Below are 20,736 nucleotides of genomic sequence, written 5' to 3' on the forward strand. Positions count from 1 at the left end.
GATACTGGGCATGTGTTAATGTCAGTGAACTGGTCTGATCATCAGTGATGTGATATTGGGCAGGTGTTAATGTCAGTGAACTGGTCTGATAATCAGTGATGTGAAATTGGGCAGGTGTTAATGTCAGTAAACTGGTCTGATAATCAGTGATGTGATATTGGGCAGGTGTTAATGTCAGTGAACTGGTCTGATCATCAGTGATGTGATATTGTGCAGGTGTTAATGTCAGTGAACTGGTCTTATAATCAGTGATGTGATATTGGGCATGTGTTAATGTCAGTGAAGTGATCTGATAATCAGTGATGTGATATTGGGCATGTGTTAATGTCAGTGAACTGGTCTGATAATCAGTGATGTGAAATTGGGCAGGTGTTAATGTCAGTAAACTGGTCTGATAATCAGTGATGTGATATTGGGCATGTGTTAATGTCAGTAAACTGGTCTGATAATCAGTGATGTGATATTGGGCAGGTGTTAATGTCAGTAAACTGGTCTGATAATCAGTGACCTGATATTGGGCAGGTGTTAATGTCAGTGAACTGGTCTGATAATCAGTGATGTGATATTCGGCATGTGTTAATGTCAGTAAACTGGTCTGCTAATCAGTGATGTGATATTGGGCATGTGTTAATGCCAGTAAACTGGTATGATAATCAGTGATGTGATATTGGGCATGTGATAATGTCAGTAAACTTGTTCGATAATCAGTGATGTGAAATTGGGCATGTATTAATGTCAGTGAACTGGTTTGATAACCAGTGATGTGTTAATGTCTGTGAAGTGGTCTGATAATCAGTGATGTGAAATTGGGCGGGTGTTAATGTCAGTAAACTGGTCTGATAATCAGTGATGTGATATTGGGCAGGTGTTAGTGTCAGTGAACTGGTCTGATAATCAGTGATGTGATATTGGGCAGGTGTTAATGTCAGTAAACTGGTCTGATAATCAGTGACCTGATATTGGGCAGGTGTTAATGTCAGTGAACTGGTCTGATAATCAGTGATGTGATATTCGGCATGTGTTAATGTCAGTAAACTGGTCTGCTAATCAGTGATGTGATATTGGGCATGTGTTAATGTCAGTAAACTGGTCTGATAATCAGTGATGTGATATTGGGCATGTGATAATGTCAGTAAACTGGTTCGATAATCAGTGATGTGAAATTGGGCATGTATTAATGTCAGTGAACTGGTTTGATAACCAGTGATGTGTTAATGTCTGTGAAGTGGTCTGATAATCAGTGATGTGAAATTGGGTGGCTGTGAATGTCAGTAAACTGGTCTGATAATCAGTGATGTGATATTGGGCAGGTGTTAGTGTCAGTGAACTGGTCTGATAATCAGTGATGTGATATTGGGCAGGTGTTAATGTCAGTAAACTGGTCTGCTAATCAGTGATGTGATATTGGGCATGTGTTAATGTCATTAAACTGGTCTGATAATCAGTGATGTGATATTGGGCATGTGATAATGTCAGTAAACTGGTTCGATAATCAGTGATGTGAAATTGGGCATGTATTAATGTCAGTGAACTGGTTTGATAACCAGTGATGTGTTAATGTCTGTGAAGTGGTCTGATAATCAGTGATGTGAAATTGGGTGGCTGTGAATGTCAGTAAACTGGTCTGATAATCAGTGATGTGAAATTGGGCGGGTGTTAATGTCAGTGAACTGGTTTGATAATCAGTGATGTGATATTGGGCAGGTGTTAATGTCAGTAAACTGGTCTGATAATCAGTGACCTGATATTGGGCAGGTGTTAATGTCAGTGAACTGGTCTGATAATCAGTGATGTGATATTGGGCAGGTGTTAATATCAGTGAACTGGTCTGATAATCAGTGATGTGAAATTGGGCATGTGTTAATGTCAGTAAACTGGTCTGATAATCAGTGATGTGATATTGGGCAGGTGTTAATGTCAGTGAACTGGTCTGATAATCAGTGATGTGAAATTGGGCGGGTGTTAATGTCAGTGAACTGGTCTGATAATCAGTGATGTGATATTGGGCACGTGTTCATGTCAGTGAAGTGGTCTGATAATCAGTGATGTGATATTGGGCATGTGTTAATGTCAGTGAACTGGTCTGATCATCAGTGATGTGATATTGGGCAGGTGTTAATGTCAGTGAACTGGTCTGATAATCAGTGATGTGAAATTGGGCGGGTGTTAATGTCAGTGAACTGGTCTGATAATCAGTGATGTGATATTGGGCATGTGTTAATGTCAGTGAACTGGTCTGATCATCAGTGATGTGATATTGGGCAGATGTTAATGTCAGTGAACTGGTCTGATAATCAGTGATGTGAAATTGGGCAGGTGTTAATGTCAGTGAACTGGTCGATTATCAGTGATGTGAAATTGGGCAGGTGTTAATGTCAGTAAACTGGTCTGATAATCAGTGATGTGATATTGGGCAGGTGTTAATGTCAGTGAACTGGTCTGATAATCAGTGATGTGAAATTGGGCGGGTGTTAATGTCGGTGAACTGGTTTGATAATCAGTGATGTGATATTGGGCATGTGTTCATGTCAGTGAAGTGGTCTGATAATCAGTGATGTGATAATTGGCATGTGTTAATGTCAGTGAACTGGTCTGATCATTAGTGATGTGAAATTGGGCGGGTGTTAATGTCAGTAAACTGGTCTGATAATCAGTGATGTGATATTGGGCATGTGTTAATGTCAGTGAAGTGGTCTGATAATCAGTGATGTGAAATTGGGCGGGTGTTAATGTCAGTAAACTGGTCTGATAATCAGTGATGTGATATTGGGCATGTGTTAATGTCAGTGAACTGGTCTGATCATCAGTGATGTGATATTGGGCGGGTGTTAATGTCAGTGAACTGGTCTGATAATCAGTGATGTGATATTGGGCATGTGTTAATGTCAGTGAAGTGGTCTGATAATCAGTGATGTGATATTGGGCATGTGTTAATGTCAGTGAACTGGTCTGATCATCAGTGATGTGATATTGGGCAGGTGTTAATGTCAGTGAACTGGTCTGATAATCAGTGATGTGAAATTGGGCATGTGTTAATGTCAGTAAACTGGTCTGATAATCAGTGATGTGATATTGGGCAGGTGTTAATGTCAGTGAACTGGTCTGATAATCAGTGATGTGAAATTGGGCGGGTGTTAATGTCAGTGAACTGGTCTGATAATCAGTGATGTGATATTGGGCACGTGTTCATGTCAGTGAAGTGGTCTGATAATCAGTGATGTGATATTGGGCATGTGTTAATGTCAGTGAACTGGTCTGATCATCAGTGATGTGATATTGGGCAGGTGTTAATGTCAGTGAACTGGTCTGATAATCAGTGATGTGAAATTGGGCGGGTGTTAATGTCAGTGAACTGGTCTGATAATCAGTGATGTGATATTGGGCATGTGTTAATGTCAGTGAACTGGTCTGATCATCAGTGATGTGATATTGGGCAGATGTTAATGTCAGTGAACTGGTCTGATAATCAGTGATGTGAAATTGGGCAGGTGTTAATGTCAGTGAACTGGTCGATTATCAGTGATGTGAAATTGGGCAGGTGTTAATGTCAGTAAACTGGTCTGATAATCAGTGATGTGATATTGGGCAGGTGTTAATGTCAGTGAACTGGTCTGATAATCAGTGATGTGAAATTGGGCGGGTGTTAATGTCGGTGAACTGGTTTGATAATCAGTGATGTGATATTGGGCATGTGTTCATGTCAGTGAAGTGGTCTGATAATCAGTGATGTGATAATTGGCATGTGTTAATGTCAGTGAACTGGTCTGATCATTAGTGATGTGAAATTGGGCGGGTGTTAATGTCAGTAAACTGGTCTGATAATCAGTGATGTGATATTGGGCATGTGTTAATGTCAGTGAAGTGGTCTGATAATCAGTGATGTGAAATTGGGCGGGTGTTAATGTCAGTAAACTGGTCTGATAATCAGTGATGTGATATTGGGCATGTGTTAATGTCAGTGAACTGGTCTGATCATCAGTGATGTGATATTGGGCGGGTGTTAATGTCAGTGAACTGGTCTGATAATCAGTGATGTGATATTGGGCATGTGTTAATGTCAGTGAAGTGGTCTGATAATCAGTGATGTGATATTGGGCATGTGTTAATGTCAGTGAACTGGTCTGATCATCAGTGATGTGATATTGGGCAGGTGTTAATGTCAGTGAACTGGTCTGATAATCAGTGATGTGAAATTGGGCAGGTGTTAATGTCAGTAAACTGGTCTGATAATCAGTGATGTGATATTGGGCAGGTGTTAATGTCAGTAAACTGGTCTGATAATCAGTGATGTGATATTGGGCATGTGTTAATGTCAGTAAACTGGTCTGATAATCAGTGATGTGATATTGGGCATGTATTAATGTCAGTAAACTGGTTCGATAATCAGTGATGTGAAATTGGGCATGTATTAATGTCAGTGAACTGGTTTGATAACCAGTGATGTGTTAATGTCTGTGAAGTGGTCATATAATCAGTGATGTGAAATTGGGCGGGTGTTAATGTCAGTAAACTGGTCCGCTAATCAGTGATGTGAAATTGGGCAGGTGTTAATGTCAGTGAACTGGTCTGATAATCAGTGATGTGATATTGGGCAGGTGTTAATGTCAGTGAACTGGTCTGATAATCAGTGATGTGATATTGGGCAGGTGTTAATGTCAGTGAACTGGTCCGATAATCAGTGATGTGATATTGGGCATGTGTTAATGTCAGTAAACTGGTCTGATAATCAGTGATGTGATATTGGGCATGTGTTAATGTCAGTAAGCTGGTCTGATAATCAGTGATGTGATATTGGGCAGGTGTTAATGTCAGTAAACTGGTCTGATAATCAGTGACCTGATATTGGGCAGGTGTTAATGTCAGTGAACTGGTCTGATAATCAGTGATGTGATAGTGGGCATTTGTTAATGTCAGTAAACTGGTCTGCTAATCAGTGATGTGATATTGGGCATGTGTTAATGTCAGTAAACTGGTCTGATAATCAGTGATGTGATATTGGGCATGTGTTAATGTCAGTAAACTGGATCGATAATCAGTGATGTGAAATTGGGCATGTATTAATGTCAGTGAACTGGTCTGATAATCAGTGATGTGATATTGGGCGGGTGTTAATGTCAGTGAACTGGTCTGATAATCAGTGATGTGATATTGGGCGGGTGTTAATGTCAGTGAACTGGTCTGATAATCAGCGATGTGATATTGGGCATGTGTTAATGTCAGTGAAGTGGTCTGATAATCAGTGATGTGATATTGGGCATGTGTTAATGTCAGTAAACTGGTCTGATAATCAGTGATGTGATATTGGGCATGTGTTAATGTCAGTAAACTGGTCCGATAATCAGTGATGTGAAATTGGGCGGGTGTTAATGTCAGTGAACTGGTCTGATAATCAGTGATGTGATATTGGGCATGTGTTAATGTCAGTAAACTGGTCTGCTACTCGGTGATGTGATATTGGGCATGTGTTAATGTCAGTAAACTGCTCTGATAATCAGTGATGTGATATTGGGCATGTGTTAATGTCAGTAAACTGGTCTGATAATCAGTGATGTGATATTGGGCATGTGTTAATGTCAGTAAACTGGTTCGATAATCAGTGATGTGAAATTGGGCATGTATTAATGTCAGTGAACTGGTCTGATAATCAGTGATGTGATATTGGGCAGGTGTTAATGTCAGTGAACTGGTCTGATAATCAGTGATGTGATATTGGGCATGTGTTAATGTCAGTGAAGTGGTCTGATAATCAGTGATGTGATATTGGGCATGTGTTCATGTCAGTGAAGTGGTCTGATAATCAGTGATGTGATATTGGGCATGTGTTAATGTCAGTAAACTGGTCTGATAATCAGTGATGTGATATTGGGCATGTGTTAATGTCAGTGAACTGGTCTGATAATCAGTGATGTGATATTGGGCATGTGTTAATGTCAGTAAACTGGTCTGATAATCAGTGATGTGATATTGGGCATGTATTAATGTCAGTAAACTGGTCCGATAATCAGTGATGTGATATTGGGCATGTGTTAATGTCAGTTTTCTGGTCTGATAATCAGTGATGTGAAATTGGGCATGTATTAATGTCAGTGAACTGGTTTGATAACCAGTGATGTGTTAATGTCTGTGAAGTGGTCTGATAATCAGTGATGTGAAATTGGGCGGGTGTTAATGTCAGTAAACTGGTCTGATAATCAGTGATGTGATATTGGGCAGGTGTTAATGTCAGTGAACTGGTCTGATAATCAGTGATGTGATATTGGGTAGGTGTTAATGTCAGTAAACTGGTCTGATAATCAGTGATGTGATATTGGGCAGGTGTTAATGTCAGTGAACTGGTCTGATAATCAGTGATGTGAAATTGGGCATGTGTTAATGTCAGTAAACTGGTCTGATAATCAGTGATGTGATATTGGGCAGGTGTTAATGTCAGTGAACTGGTCTGATAATCAGTGATGTGAAATTGGGCGGGTGTTGATGTCAGTGAACTGGTCTGATAATCAGTGATGTGATATTGGGCATGTGTTCATGTCAGTGAAGTGGTCTGATAATCAGTGATGTGATATTGGGCATGTGTTAATGTCAGTAAACTGGTCTGATAATCAGTGATGTGATATTGGGCATGTGTTAATGTCAGTGAACTGGTCTGATAATCAGTGATGTGATATTGGGCATGTGTTAATGTCAGTAAACTGGTCTGATAATCAGTGATGTGATATTGGGCATGTATTAATGTCAGTAAACTGGTCCGATAATCAGTGATGTGATATTGGGCATGTGTTAATGTCAGTTTTCTGGTCTGATAATCAGTGATGTGATATTGGGCAGGTGTTAATGTCAGTGAACTGGTCTGATAATCAGTGATGTGATATTGGGCAGGTGTTAATGTCAGTAAACTGGTCCGATAATTAGTGATGTGATATTGGGCATTTGTTAATGTCAGTGAACTGGTCCGATAATCAGTGATGTGATATTGGGCATGTGTTAATGTCAGTAAACTGGTCTGATAATCAGTGATGTGATATTGGGCATGTGTTAATGTCAGTAAACTGGTCCGATAATTAGTGATGTGATATTTTATATTTTACAGATTTTGAAAGTACAAAACCCAGTCAAATAGGTGAGCAAGCTACTGGTGAAAGTGATGTGACATTAGTAGATGATATTGAGTCCAAAAATTCATCTTGCACAGAAGAGCTATTCTCTCTTTCTGATTTTTCAACTTCAAATGTTGCAGGCAGTCCTTCATATTCTCCGTTACTAAATAGTTACTCCTTAGATGACAGTGATGAAGATCTACCAGATTTTAACATCAATGGATGATTTTCACAATACTAATATTTAACACATTTCCATTATATCGTACGCCTTTGATACATGATGTTTATTTGTGGAAGAAGAAATCATCTCCACATGCATACCCCCGGTAGTTTTTAGGCATTTGCGTAGAACTGGATTTAGATATACGATGTCATTTTAAATATTACTCTGGTAAATAACTATTACTTTAAAAAAATCAAATTCCAAACCATGCAAAACTGAACAGATTGTCATGCACTATATGGACAGTGAGCCCTCAATTTCTTCCAAACTGTACAATTTTAAAATGGTGTGAATTTATAAATGGTATTCCTATGACAGGACCCTTATGCACACTATTGTACACTATTTCTTTTTTAATGGTCGCTGGTAGTTGTCAGTCTCTTCAATTTAAATTTTGTGTAAATATGCAAAATGGTTTAATCATTGTAGTAGTGTTTTTTGATGTGTATTTTACAGTGCATTATTGATGTTTAGTGGGCTAATTTTTGAATAGAATACATTATCTTGATGTAATTTTATTTAATTTCAAAGTTGAAAATAAATCACTGTCCTAAAGTTGTGTTGTTTTGTAAACATATGAAGTAATGTTGTCCCTGTTGCAAGTGTAATATGGATGTCGTCTTTGTGACCAGGTAAATCGTTTCTGCATGAATTGAGTGAATAACTGACTGTACTAGTATCAACAAAAATCAGATTTATTAAATGACTAAATTTGCAATATTTGTAAGTAAAGTGTTTAATTTTTATGGCATTACTCAATGACACTTGCAATGTATTCATGGTGGGGAAATTAGAGAATGAAGCACAAGTCAAACATGAACTTGTACAAAGAAGTGACAAACTTGTTTACATGCACCCATAATTGTAATGTTGTGCAAGCTAATATGCACCCAATTTGAAAATGATGACCATATACATGTAGAAAATTAAAATATTAGAAAATGGGATCGAGAATTGAATCCTGAATTATTCAAATTCGATCACAACTCATTTCGAGCACCAATAATAAGCTGCAAAACATAGAGCAGTTGTAACAAAATTGAGAATTAGCGCCCATAGTTTAGAAATAGAGAAAGGACAATACCAACAAATTCCTTGCAGTGGCAGAAAGTGCACTGCTTGCGACCAAAATGAGATTGAATACGAAATGAGCTTCATAATTGAATGCATGCTGTATGAAAATGAAAGAACTGAAATATGGAAGGAAATCAGTTTAATACATTTGCAACAACATAAATACCAATTGATTACAACAAGCAATAACAGCCAAAAAATAACAAAACTAGCAAGCTACATCTAATTGTTTCAGTGCCAAGCATTACAAAAAAATACCAGCTATTTCTCTTTTTTTTAAATCCTTTTCTATTTTGCTACTTCCTCAATTTTTTGTTTTTGTTGTAATTTCCAAATCAAAATAAGGATATGATAAATGATGCAATAAAGATTATTCTTATTGTCAACATAAAAAAACAAAAAAATCCATTAAAAGACTTGATTGTAAACTTTATTGATAGCCACATATATTTTGACAAATGTACAAATTTGTTAGCACTGCTATTGTGAAGTTATCAGCCCATGTTTTTTATATCTGATGGAACAATGCTGGATATGGCAAGACAGCTGGGTGTGGTTCTCTACCTCCAGGAGGCGCTCTCACATCAATATCAATTCCCTTCACTCGTAATCGAGCTAAGCTGGCTTCATTTATATCACGGCAATCTGAAACTTCTAGTTTACGTAATTTGGGGCAACAATCGCCTAGTAATCTGAAATAACAAAAATATAAATATTGGTACAGAAAATTGGGGTGAGGACATTTGCTAAGGTGATGAAATGGTTAAATGTCTGAAACTCACTTCTCAAACATTCTCATCTACTTCACTTCAAACATCAGGTTGTATCTCTGACCACTATGCCTATTATGTAGGTGTGAATTCTGGATTACACTGGTGCTATGCTTGCCACAGCAGACTTTGCTGGTAGTTTATTACCTGCTTTGTATGTTTTCGTAATGTCATTCTTGTGTCGAACACACAGATGCAGATTTAGCCTTTCTAGCCAGATCGTCATCGTTTCTGTTCAAATCAGTCAATTTGTGGACGAGTTACGGCATTTTAAATTTTTCCTACTTTCATCTACGAAATTTATAAATGCATGATAAGCAAATTTAAAGTAATATTTCTCATTATTCCCAGATTTGTCAAATAGCAGCGTTGACAGTGTTCTTTTTTTGCGGATGCTTCGTATTTTTTGTGGATAGATTTATTTAAAAAGTTGATATGCTCACACAACTATTAAAGTAATTGAAGTCATTTAATATTCACTACAAAGCTGATAATTATCTCTGTTCTCATTTTTTGTATAATTACAGAAACATGGAAAATAAACATAGAAATTTGTGGAGATTATTTAAAGGGGAGCAAAGGTGTGGCTTTTGACACTCTGTACATGAAATTTGAGATCTATGAATGAATTCTGTTGATAAAAACAACTTGTATGTGCTGCGAAATGCCCTAAATATCGGGTATAAAACGGGCTGTGAAGCAGACAAACGCCCGCTTTGCTTGGCGTCATTTCGCCTCTAGAGGGCCAGTCAGATGATGTCAGCAGTGAACATTGATAACTGAACCCATTCATGCTAGTACGTCAATCCCATAGAAATGCTACTATGAAAGACCTTGTTAACTGACCACTTAAAAGTTGAAACATGGAGAGGTGTTGTGTTATGAATGCCACAACGATTCATGTTATGTTTCTCGAAATCCCAAATAAAAATTTGCGTTGCTGGTTGCGAGAAATCGGCGGAAGAACTAACCTGAAAGTGAAGACACATACAGCGTTCTGGCTATTGTAAACAGTGAGTAAATAAATATTGTTTCTTTCACTATCTCATTTTTCGTAATTTTTTCAAACTGCAGTACACCTAAGTCGTAAAAAATACAAAGTATGTCCCGACACAACAGTTGGGACGCAAGACATGCTCATTCTGCCTTAAACAATGCCTGTTTGGGTCCCGCTTATTGCCTTTCACGCTCGGTTGTGTCAGGATACAAGCACAAGCTGAGATACTGCCTGTACCTCCACCACCAGGGCTAGGGTCAAGTGTGTCCCATTCTCCTAGTGATCTCTCCTTTAGAGGGTCAGTGGGGGGACAACTCACATCAGTGGGAAAGGGAGCATCCACTTTTTTAATAAAGGGGGCTCTATCCCTGGAACGGATCGCCTTACGCGTCCTCTTCCATACCCCCCCCCAGGCTCGGGCTAACCAGGCATTGTTTCCTGCGTCTTTCCAAGCCGTGCAGAGTGCCCCCACTTATGACTCTGCGAGGGGACTCCAGTGTTGGTACCCCTGTACAGGGCGGTATGCAACCCTCTTATGGGGTGCAGCTACCATTTCTCCAACAGGAGGGGGGGTGAGCGCTTTGTCGTTTCTCGTCTCATCTTTGTCGGGGCAGTCACAGGATACCCAACCAACCGGAGCCCAGCTGTCCCTTACTAATATGCAGTTAAGGTTGCAGCGTGTGAACCAGGCAGTGATGGCCGCGAGACTTGTACGCCCGTTGGCCAACTCCCCTGAGTGCCTCGTGTGACCCAGGCTATGGAGGAGGCTCAGAGGGTGATGGAGGGGTGATTGGTACCCTTCGGGAGAAAAGGACAAACAGCTTAAACCTGGTTTTGGAGCGGTCACGTCCAATGCCTTCCGTTGGGTGAATCGATATCCCATTGGGGCTATATGAACCGATGATAGGTTCCGGTGTTGGACACTCACGTGGTACCACAGTCTCTCCATAGGTTCCCTGTCCTTATCCCGGTACCCATACTTTTGTTATGGCGGGTAGTGCAGATCGAGAAGGCCACGTTGCGTGGTCATTTGACCGGCACCAATGCCTACTAGTGCATAGGGCTTTACGGGCGGAACTTAGACCCATCAAGTTTATAGAATGGGCTGCTTTAGTGTTAGAGCGTCAGCTCAACAGCAAACCTCGATCCTCGGGCAGATGGGCCAGTCCCTGGCGACGCAGAGAGTCGCTATGTGTGATATCTTGTAAGTCCATACTGCCCTCTTGACAGGAGCGGTTTTGACTGAGCGTGAGGCAGTTCTGGGTCTGTGCGCCTATCCTAATCCGTGACCGGCTATTTAGTGGACGGTTAGTGGATGCGGTGAATGGTTTGGCGGTTGCTGAGGATCAGCGTATCCAATTTAAGCAATTGTCCCTGTTGGCCAATGTAGCTAGTCCTTCTTGTCAATGGTTCTAACTAAAACTACAAGGCAGCCCAGGCAGTAAGTCCTCCGCTCTGAGCCACAACCAGCGAGGATCAAAGCGCTCATAGTCTCCTTCGAAGGGGCAGAAAAAGACTAGTAGCGGGAAGCGTCAGAGAAAGCCCAAGAAACGTTGTGGTGTTGGTGGTGGGTGTTCTGACACTTCTGGGGACCAGGGGGCCGCGAAGTCTCTTTGAAGGTTCGCCGGCTGCCTGGACATGGATGGTGGTACGACTCCGGGTCTCCCTCCCCAGAGTCCTCGGGCTCAGTCTCCCCCTCTTCGTCCTAACATACTGGAGGCTGGAGTTCGGGTAGCACTAGCTCCGAATCCCCGTCCGCTCCTTCCAATGGGATCGTGCCTTATGTAGCACATACCAGCTTGGCGCAGGGTATCAGATTCCTCTTCAGTCTCCTCCTCCTCTGAGTCCTCACCCTCCCTCAGGTCTTTTGTCGAGGGATGAGGTCAAGGCGGGGACGATCCGACAGGAAGTAGCAAGCCCCGTATTTATTGCCAGGGTTCTTTCCCACATCTTCCTTGTTCCCAAGAGTTGGGGGGGGGGGTGGCGTCCAGTTCTAGACTTCAGTCGCCTGAACGGGTTTGTGGAACTTAAGCGCTTCCGGATAGAAACACCAGCGGGCATCGCTGGATATGAGCGACGCTTACCTCCACATTATGATTCACCACTCATGCAGCCGGTATCTCAGATTCCCATCTGAGGGCAAAGTTTACCGCCTTTATTTTCGGTCTGTGCACGGCACCGTATGTCTTCACCAGTGTGCTAAGACAGGTGACCCAGCTGCTACACTGGTCGTCTGCCTATCCGAACCCACATCTTGACGACTGGTTATTACACAACTGAGACAGGGAGGCTTTAGTGGAGCACGTGCTTTTGACGCAGATTCTCCTCCATGAGTTGGCCTTTTCAATAAATATTGCCAAGTCCAACCCAATACTATCCTACAGCCTGGTTTTTCTGGGTATGCAGTTCGACATGGATCAAGGGCTTGTTCACCCTCGCAGGAGCGATGCAACTCTCTTGTAGAGTTCACCAGCCAACTCCTGTCGTCGGGATTGGTGTCGATACACGAACTGATGACTTCAGTTCGTCGTCTGCCTCTCCGGTCTCATCCAATTCAGAGGTGCTTACAGGATCCACATGCGAAACCTGACGTTCAGGGGTTCGATCATCGGACCAAGCAATGACTGCCCTCCTTTGGCGGAACGACACATGGTACTTGGAAACAGGAACTCTCCTAGATCCGACGACTCCCTCACTGACTCTCATTACAGATGCGTCGCCCCAGGGATGGGGCTGTCCGCATATTTAGGCCGCCACATCTATTGGTTGGAGTTGCAGACCTACGTCCTACTGTCTGAAATTTTTCAGGGAGTCGCACACCATCACAGAGTCCTGCTTTGGACAGACAACACCTTAGTAGTGTCAAGGAAAGGAGGGACACGTTCCCCCATGTTGTCAAAGCTAGCGGAGGAGATTCTCCTTTGGTGCCTGGATAACCCGGTTGAGCTATCGGCTTACCACCTCCCAGGGATACGCAACAGTGCTGTAGACGCCCTCTCGAGACGTATCCAGTTCCAGAACACCGAGTGGCAGACCACCCCCCTCCCTAATGGGTGGCGGACCTGCAGTTTTGTCTCTGGGATGGGCCCCAGATAGTTCTGTTTGCCAATCACTGGAATGCCAAGCTCCCGGCGTACGTGTCACTCCTCTCAGAGACGAGCGCTTTCGCCATGGACGCTCTATCCATCTATGCTTACGCTGTTCTACCCTTCCAAGTGGGAGCCAAGTGTTGGAGAAGTTGTGACTCAAGCCCACCTGTCTTCTGACTTGGGTGGCGCCCAATTGACCTGTGAAGGTCTGGCTCCCAATGTTGCTGGAACTTCCAGTTGAGTCGCCGAATCTCCCGGATCTGTTGTCCCAGCCGGACGGCACTCTACCGATGAGCCCGCTCTATTCCATATTCACGCGTGGAGGCTGTCAATAAACCAAGCACTAGGCTTTTCTGCAAAGTTGTCCAAGTTCCTCGCTTTGGCACAGTCGGACGGCACCAGACATTTGTATGAATCCAGATGGAGACCGTACATTGATTGGTGTTACGGAAGCTAATCCTCCTGACTGGTACTTGTTGTTGGTCTAATGGCGTTACGACCCCCCCTGGAGCCTATGGATAAGGCGAACACGAAGTATGTCACTATGTAAACAGTTTTTTCTTTTGGCTTGAGCGTCAGTCGCTTACCCTGGAGACAGGTGATGTTTTGTTGACGATTGGGCCAAAATCGTCTACAGTATTGAAGCCGTAGCTGTAAACATTCATCAAAATGTATCAACATTCTGTACATTATACAATAACTCTTTATTAAAGTGATTGAGCTGATTTGGACTGGAATAAAATATTTTTTATTTGGAACACATCGCAATTGATCAGGAAATATTTGTTTGCTCCAGTTTTCTGCGTCGATGCCGTGGGCTGGTGACCGTTATACAATTGTTTACAGTGTTCTAATCATTACGATTTACTTATTTGTTTGCTTCCATTCTAGATAATTATGCTCAGTGTTTGATGTTAAATTGAAGTGATGACTGTATAAACGAACTTTGGCTGGCGAAGATTTATCAGGAAGTGTACATATTTGTTAGAAGTGAAACAAAATATTCAATGTAATGAAAAAAATTGTAAAATGCTGTGGAATTTCTTTTGTAAAAAAAAATATACTAGCAATTTTCTATTAATGGTTTATTCAAGTGAGCAAAATATAATGTACAGAAAGATTGCACGTAGAGTATCGCTACACTGAAAAGTAAGCAACCGACAGCCTGTATAAAAGAGGGCTGTGATTGGCTGTTACTTACGCGAGATTTGAACGGGACTTACATAGGCGTCGGATCAGATGTATGTAGGGCGAAATTAAAAAAAAATCTCAAAATCAAAGTAAAGTAATAAAATAAAAAGGCATTAATAACAAAAGTAATAAAAAATAAAATTAAAATAAGTTTATAGCCAAAATAATTAAAGCCTGTACACTACATCAGATTTTAATCAGATTGCCTCCTTTGCTTGACGCTGCCGGTTTTGTTTGGCGCTATCAAACCCCAGCAATACACTGCTTTGATGCATTAAAATTGTTGGGACCCTATTTCATTGTTCAGTCGACCGGCATTAGTAAGCCTCCCCATATTGGGGGGTCTACTTTCGAGGCACTCAGTCCCTGAAAGTCGCCTAAGTGGTTTTATCCTGGGCCAAGACTCTTTGTTAGTGAGTAGTTTTGATTTCTCTCAGTTTTTTGACCTTTTTTTTTTTGTGTTGAAAAATATACATTTCAGCTGTCGGAGCTTCCCTACCTCCCTCACTAGTAATAAATGGAATTTATTATTTCCACGGTCTTTCTGGTAGGTGATGTAGTAAACTATTAGGGTTGTAAAAACCTGTTTGTTTACTTAATCATACCTACCAGAAAGTCTGTAGAAAAACGCCCACCTCACCACAAGCTTTCGGCAGCCCGTTGGTGCAGCGGAAACGTTTGTGAGAATGATTGGATCAGGCCTCACGAGCATCCTGATAGTGACCCCTTAGGAGAAGCCTGTAGTTAATCTGTAGTTAAGCCTAACGAGTAATAAATGGAATTTATTATTTTCATGGACTTTCTGGTAGGTATGATTAGGTACAGAAACGGGTTTGGACAACCCTAATAGTTTAGTACAAGCGATCATATATTTGTATTAAAACACACTAGTCAAAATAAATACATTTACGCCTGCTTCATAGATTTCGAAACGGCATTTGATTCAATTTGGCGTCAAGGTCTTTTGTACAAACTTTTAAAAAATTGTATTTCAGGAAAATTTCACAAAATCATCCAATCAATCTGCACTACTAGTAGCTCATCGAGTTGTATAAAATTAAAATTAAAAAATGGCTTAACAGAAGCATTCCCATTCCAAAGAGGCGTCCAACAAGTCCATTACTATTTAATATATGTCAACGATATTGAAGAATATTTAGAAAATTCAAACACTGATTCTCCTTCTTTACTAAATAGTAATCTTCCCTGCCAGATGATCTACTTCTGTTATCTAAATCAAACACAGGTCTTCAAAATGCTTTAAACTTTAGGTATTTATTGTGAAAAATGGCAACATATCATCAACATATCAATATAACCAAAGTTATTATATTCAATATAACAGGAAAAACTCACCAAGCATAAATTTCATATTAATAATGTTGAACATGAAACAGTTTCTAATTATTCTTACCTGGGAGTCAAATTAAGTAGTTCAGGCAAGCTCCATACAGCACAAGATGATTTAGCAAATACAATGTAGGGCTTTGAAAGCATATTTTAAAATAAAACAACTTTTACACAGTGACATTTATATCCCTGTCAAAACATATCTAATCAAAGAAAGCTTAGAAAGAACTCCCGTGTGCTGTGAGTATTGGAGACACATTAAAATTAATTCAAAATTTAAGATTTGCTTTTCAAACGAGAAGCTTGGCAACTAATTTTTGTCTATTTGAGATGCATAACATGAAAAAAATGTGATTCACATTATCAAAATTTATTATACATACAGAAAATACATTTGATTTTTCATTCATGGTTTTTAGTCTAATTTATTCTAGAGCACCTCTGCGATGAATTCAATTTAAATCTGATTTTTTTAGATGGACTAATAATAGATAATCAATATGCATGTTTATCAACATTAAACTAATCATGTCTGTGGATTACCTCAATGAACCAAATTAATTATTATACAAATTAAGCAATTATTATGCATAGATTTAGGTTGCATATTGTCTCAGGGTGCACATGTACAAAGTTTCATTATAATGTGATGATTAATCCTACCTAAATTAGTGGAAAGCGAAAAGTAAATTATTATGCAAATTAGGTAATTATTATAGATGTATACAAATCTAAAACTAATTAGATCATCACATTGTGTTAGTGTACATACGTACCAAGATTCATTGTTAAGATAAGTACTGTCACAGACCATCTATGTACGAAGTTTCATTGAAATTTGATTATAACCAAATATTATGATTTATTGTGCAAATTAGGTAATTAATATGATCTGATTATAATTCAAAACTGAGTGGGTCTGTGCATTGTTCTGGAGCATCAATGTACCAAGTTTCATTGAAATGGAATAATTAGTACATGTGATATCAGTGTAAAAGATGAAAATTGGCTAATTATGCAAATTAGATAATTAATATGCACTAATTTTAACCTAAAACTAATCAGGTCTGTGCATTGTCCTAGAAAATCTATTTACCAAGATTCATTGAAATGGGATAATTAGATAATTAGTCAGTGTAAAAGCCAAAAATTAACTAATTATAGTTGTTTAATATGCACACAATTTTACTTAAAATTAATCAGGTCTTTGGATTGTTCTAGAGCATCTATGTACCAAGTTTCATTGAAAAGTAATGAAGTACCGGTAATAGTGCTTGAAATATCAAAAGCTGAACATTAGGTAATTAATATTTCACATATGTTTATCGTCCTATGTATCTATGTAAGTTTCATTGAAATGTGATGATTAGTACTTAAGATATCAGTGGAAAAGACAAAAATTGACTAATCATTATGCAAATAAGGTTAATTATATGCATGGATTTTTACCCAAAACTAATCACATCTGTACATTAGTCCAGAGCATCTATGTACCAAGTTTTATCAAAACTAATGAATGGCTCTTTAGATATCAGTGGAACAGTAAAGGAACAGCTGAAAATTTTCAACCAAAACCTAATCAAATATGCACATTAGCCCAGAGCATCTACATTGTATACACCAAGTTTCATTAAAAACCAACATACGGTTCTTGAGATATCAGTGGAATGGACAGGCACACATACAGACAGGGTAACTGTTTGTGTGACTATTATAAAACCAGTTTTACTGTACTGCACTGAGATCTGGTCAAGCAACAATATTAAATCAAAACAAAATATTTTCAACAACAATAACCCAGCAGAAAAAATACACATTAAATTTCTCTTAAAAGTAAATTGCAAATCATCTAACATAGCATGCCTGATGGAGTTGGGTCGCTACCCTCTCACTGTTACTAGTACAATTCAGATGGTAAAATATTGGATAAAAATATCACAGAAGCCAGAATACACTCTTCTAAATGAGGCATATAGACTAGGTATCACTCTAGACAAAGCTGGCACACCAAACTGGGTGTCAAGCATCAAACAAACTTTAAATTTGGTAAACAAGGATGACATCTGGAAAAACCACACTCCTAAAACTATTAACAAACTTATTACCACAGTCAAGGAGAACATAAAACAGACATTTCAAAGTCACTGTGATAACTTTCTATTCGATGACAAAAAGGGAGGCAACCATAGAAACAAACTACGCACTTACAGATGCATTAAAGAGAAAGTTATCTTGAAATAGTCAAAAATCCATTCCATAGGTCAGCATTGACAAAATTAAGGATAAGTGCACATACTCCACAAATTGAGAAAGGCAGATACACAAACCACGCCTTACAAGATAGAAAATGTCAAATTTGCCAGAATGGAGAGATTGAGGATGAAAAACATTTCCTCCTAACGTGATCACACTATGATGCATTAAGACAAGACAGCCTAAACAAATGTTTTGCAACACCGACCAATCAAAACAAGCAAGAAAAACTAGTAAATATACTTAAAACAAAAGACAAAAACATGTTAATTAATTTAGCCAAATTTGTATACCAAGGCTTCTTAATGAGAGAAAACTACATTAAATCTAATAAAAAAAAATGTTTTTGCTTTGTTTTGTGTTTTTGTTCTCTAATGTTCAACATTTAACTTTATTGTATCACGAACAATATCTGAATTAAGGTTACATTTATCAATAAAGATTATTATTATTATTATTACACATCGGTATGTCACGGGATGTACACCAATCTCACCCCCAATACATTCAATTTCACTGAAAATGGAGAACCTACCTTTGCAAACACGTCTGTTATGCTGCCTTCTTGAAGTTCCTGCAATCAAATATGGCTACTACTTCTTCTACTAACTAGTGAAGGAAACCACTGAGCCGAACAAAATATAAACAGTAATATAATAACTTACAGATCTAATCTAAGGCAAAATACTTTATTTTAGCTGGAATTTATATTCACTGAAAAGACTTTTTGGGTGTTTTGTATGGAATTTATTTTGATTGATTTAAGACGAGTTGAAAGTAAAATATAGGAAACAAGCCATGCATGGCACAGTCCCCGTTAGTTATCAAATTTAAAATATATAGTTTTGTTTATAGTAATATAGCAGGAATATAACCATGTCAGGAATATGATTTTTTTAACATTAAAATGATTGAAATTTGTATCTGATCGTCAAACAAGTACTTGTCCATATTGAGAGAAATTGCTCTGGAACAGCATTCAAAATCAGCCATTTTGAATACATGTATATATATAACATGATGTATAACGAATATATAAAATTTGAATATAATCAGTCAAAGCATTCAAGAGATATGGCTCTAGAAGCCCAATCATTAAAACAAAATGGCCGCCAGACAGCCATTTTGAATCCGATCTGAAAAATAAATGATGTGCATCAGGAACCTGTAATGTCTGATATATGTACCAAGTTTGAACGAAATCCATCCATAAATGCCAGAAATGCTTGATATTTGATGATTGTTTAGCACAAAAAAGGCCACCATTTGGTCATTTTAAATAGGATCGTCAAACCAATATATCTGTCTATCTATGACATGATGTATAATGAATATTTAAAATTTGAACATAATCAGTGAAACCAAGTCAGAGATATGGCACGAGAACCACATTCATTAATACAAAATGGCCGCCAGTCGGCCATTTTGAATCTTATCTAAAAAACAAAATTATTTGCATCAAGGTCCCATAATGTCTAATGTATATACCAAGTTTGAACAAAACCCATCAGTAAACAGCCGAGAAATGCTTGATTTTGATGATTTTAGCACAAAAATGGCCGTTATTCGGCCATCTTGAATCAGATCGTGAAACAAATTGATGTGCATATGTATAATATCATGTATGGTGTATGTGTAAAGTTTGATTGTGATTGGTCAAGGCATTTCTAAGATACAGGTCCGGACGCACGCACACACGGAGGTCAAAACATAAGTCCCCGTTTTCGGACTGCGTCCGAACGGGAACTAAAAAGGTATACTCTCTGGATTCTATTTTAACTAAATCATTCCTTCAGCGAAAATAAAGTATTTTGCAGTAATTAATTTATTCTGAGTATGCGCAGTTGTTCTGTCAATGTTGCTGGGAGAGGTAATTTTTGATGAAAATCATGAAAAATATCCACTTAGGATTTTCAGATCTGGAAAAAAAATTGTTGCATGGTCAAAAGATTATTGTTCATCAACCTGCTTTCATTGATATCTGCTGCAGAATTTCTGAAACAATTTTGAAGACGGTAAATTAAAAACCCGAATTAGTAGTCCCTTTTCCAGGCTGCACCTGAATGGGGAATAATAAAGCACAGTGCCTCTATTTGTGAATAAAGCTTAAAATAAAACTTACCGTATGACTGAATTTGTAATCCTCCAACAACCCTGAATATTAAGATGTTCAAAAGCAGAACAAGTTCTTGCCAGCATGTCGATTACAACATTTGTTATGCCATATATTTTTGCTAAAGAAAGATATTTCAGTCCAGGATGAGATATTATTAATACCAAGATAGTTTCATCATCAAGTTCCCAGCAGCTTGTCAAGTCAACATATTGTAGACACTCACAGTTCATTGCGAGGACAGCCAAAGCTGGAGCCTGCACCCAGTGGCATCCATGCACAGAAATGTAACGCACAACTGATGTGATGTGATATTGGGCGTGTGTTAATGTCAGTGAACTGGTCTGATAATCAGTGATGTGATATTGGGCAGGTGTTAATGTCAGTGAACTGGTTTGATAATCAGTGATGTGATAATGGGCATGTGTTAATGTCAGTGAACTGGTCTGATAATCAGTGATGTGATATTGGGCGTGTGTTAATGTCAGTGAACTGGTCTGATAATCAGTGATGTGATATTGGGCAGGTGTTAATGTCAGTGAACTGGTCTGATAATCAGTGATGTGATATTGGGCAGGT

At 39.0% G+C, this 20,736-nt stretch overlaps 1 protein-coding gene across 1 annotated transcript; it reads right to left on the bottom strand.

Annotated features, from left to right (window-relative positions):
• Nucleotides 1-8,568: 8,568 nt before the first annotated feature.
• LOC146731480 (uncharacterized) lies at nt 8,569-20,437 on the bottom strand. The gene is made up of 2 exons (XM_085493646.1): nt 20,167-20,437; nt 8,569-9,086 (listed from the first exon to the last, which is right to left on the bottom strand). The coding sequence occupies exons 1-2, from the start codon at nt 20,388-20,390 to the stop codon at nt 8,903-8,905; spliced, it is 408 nt and encodes a 135-aa protein (XP_085349772.1). The 5' UTR covers nt 20,391-20,437; the 3' UTR covers nt 8,569-8,902.
• Between the last annotated feature and the right edge of the window lie 299 nt (nt 20,438-20,736).

The sequence above is a fragment of the Saccoglossus kowalevskii genome, chromosome 19 (genome assembly GCF_978046115.1).
Source record: "Saccoglossus kowalevskii chromosome 19, keSacKowa6.1, whole genome shotgun sequence".
Lineage (NCBI taxonomy): Eukaryota > Metazoa > Hemichordata > Enteropneusta > Harrimaniidae > Saccoglossus > Saccoglossus kowalevskii.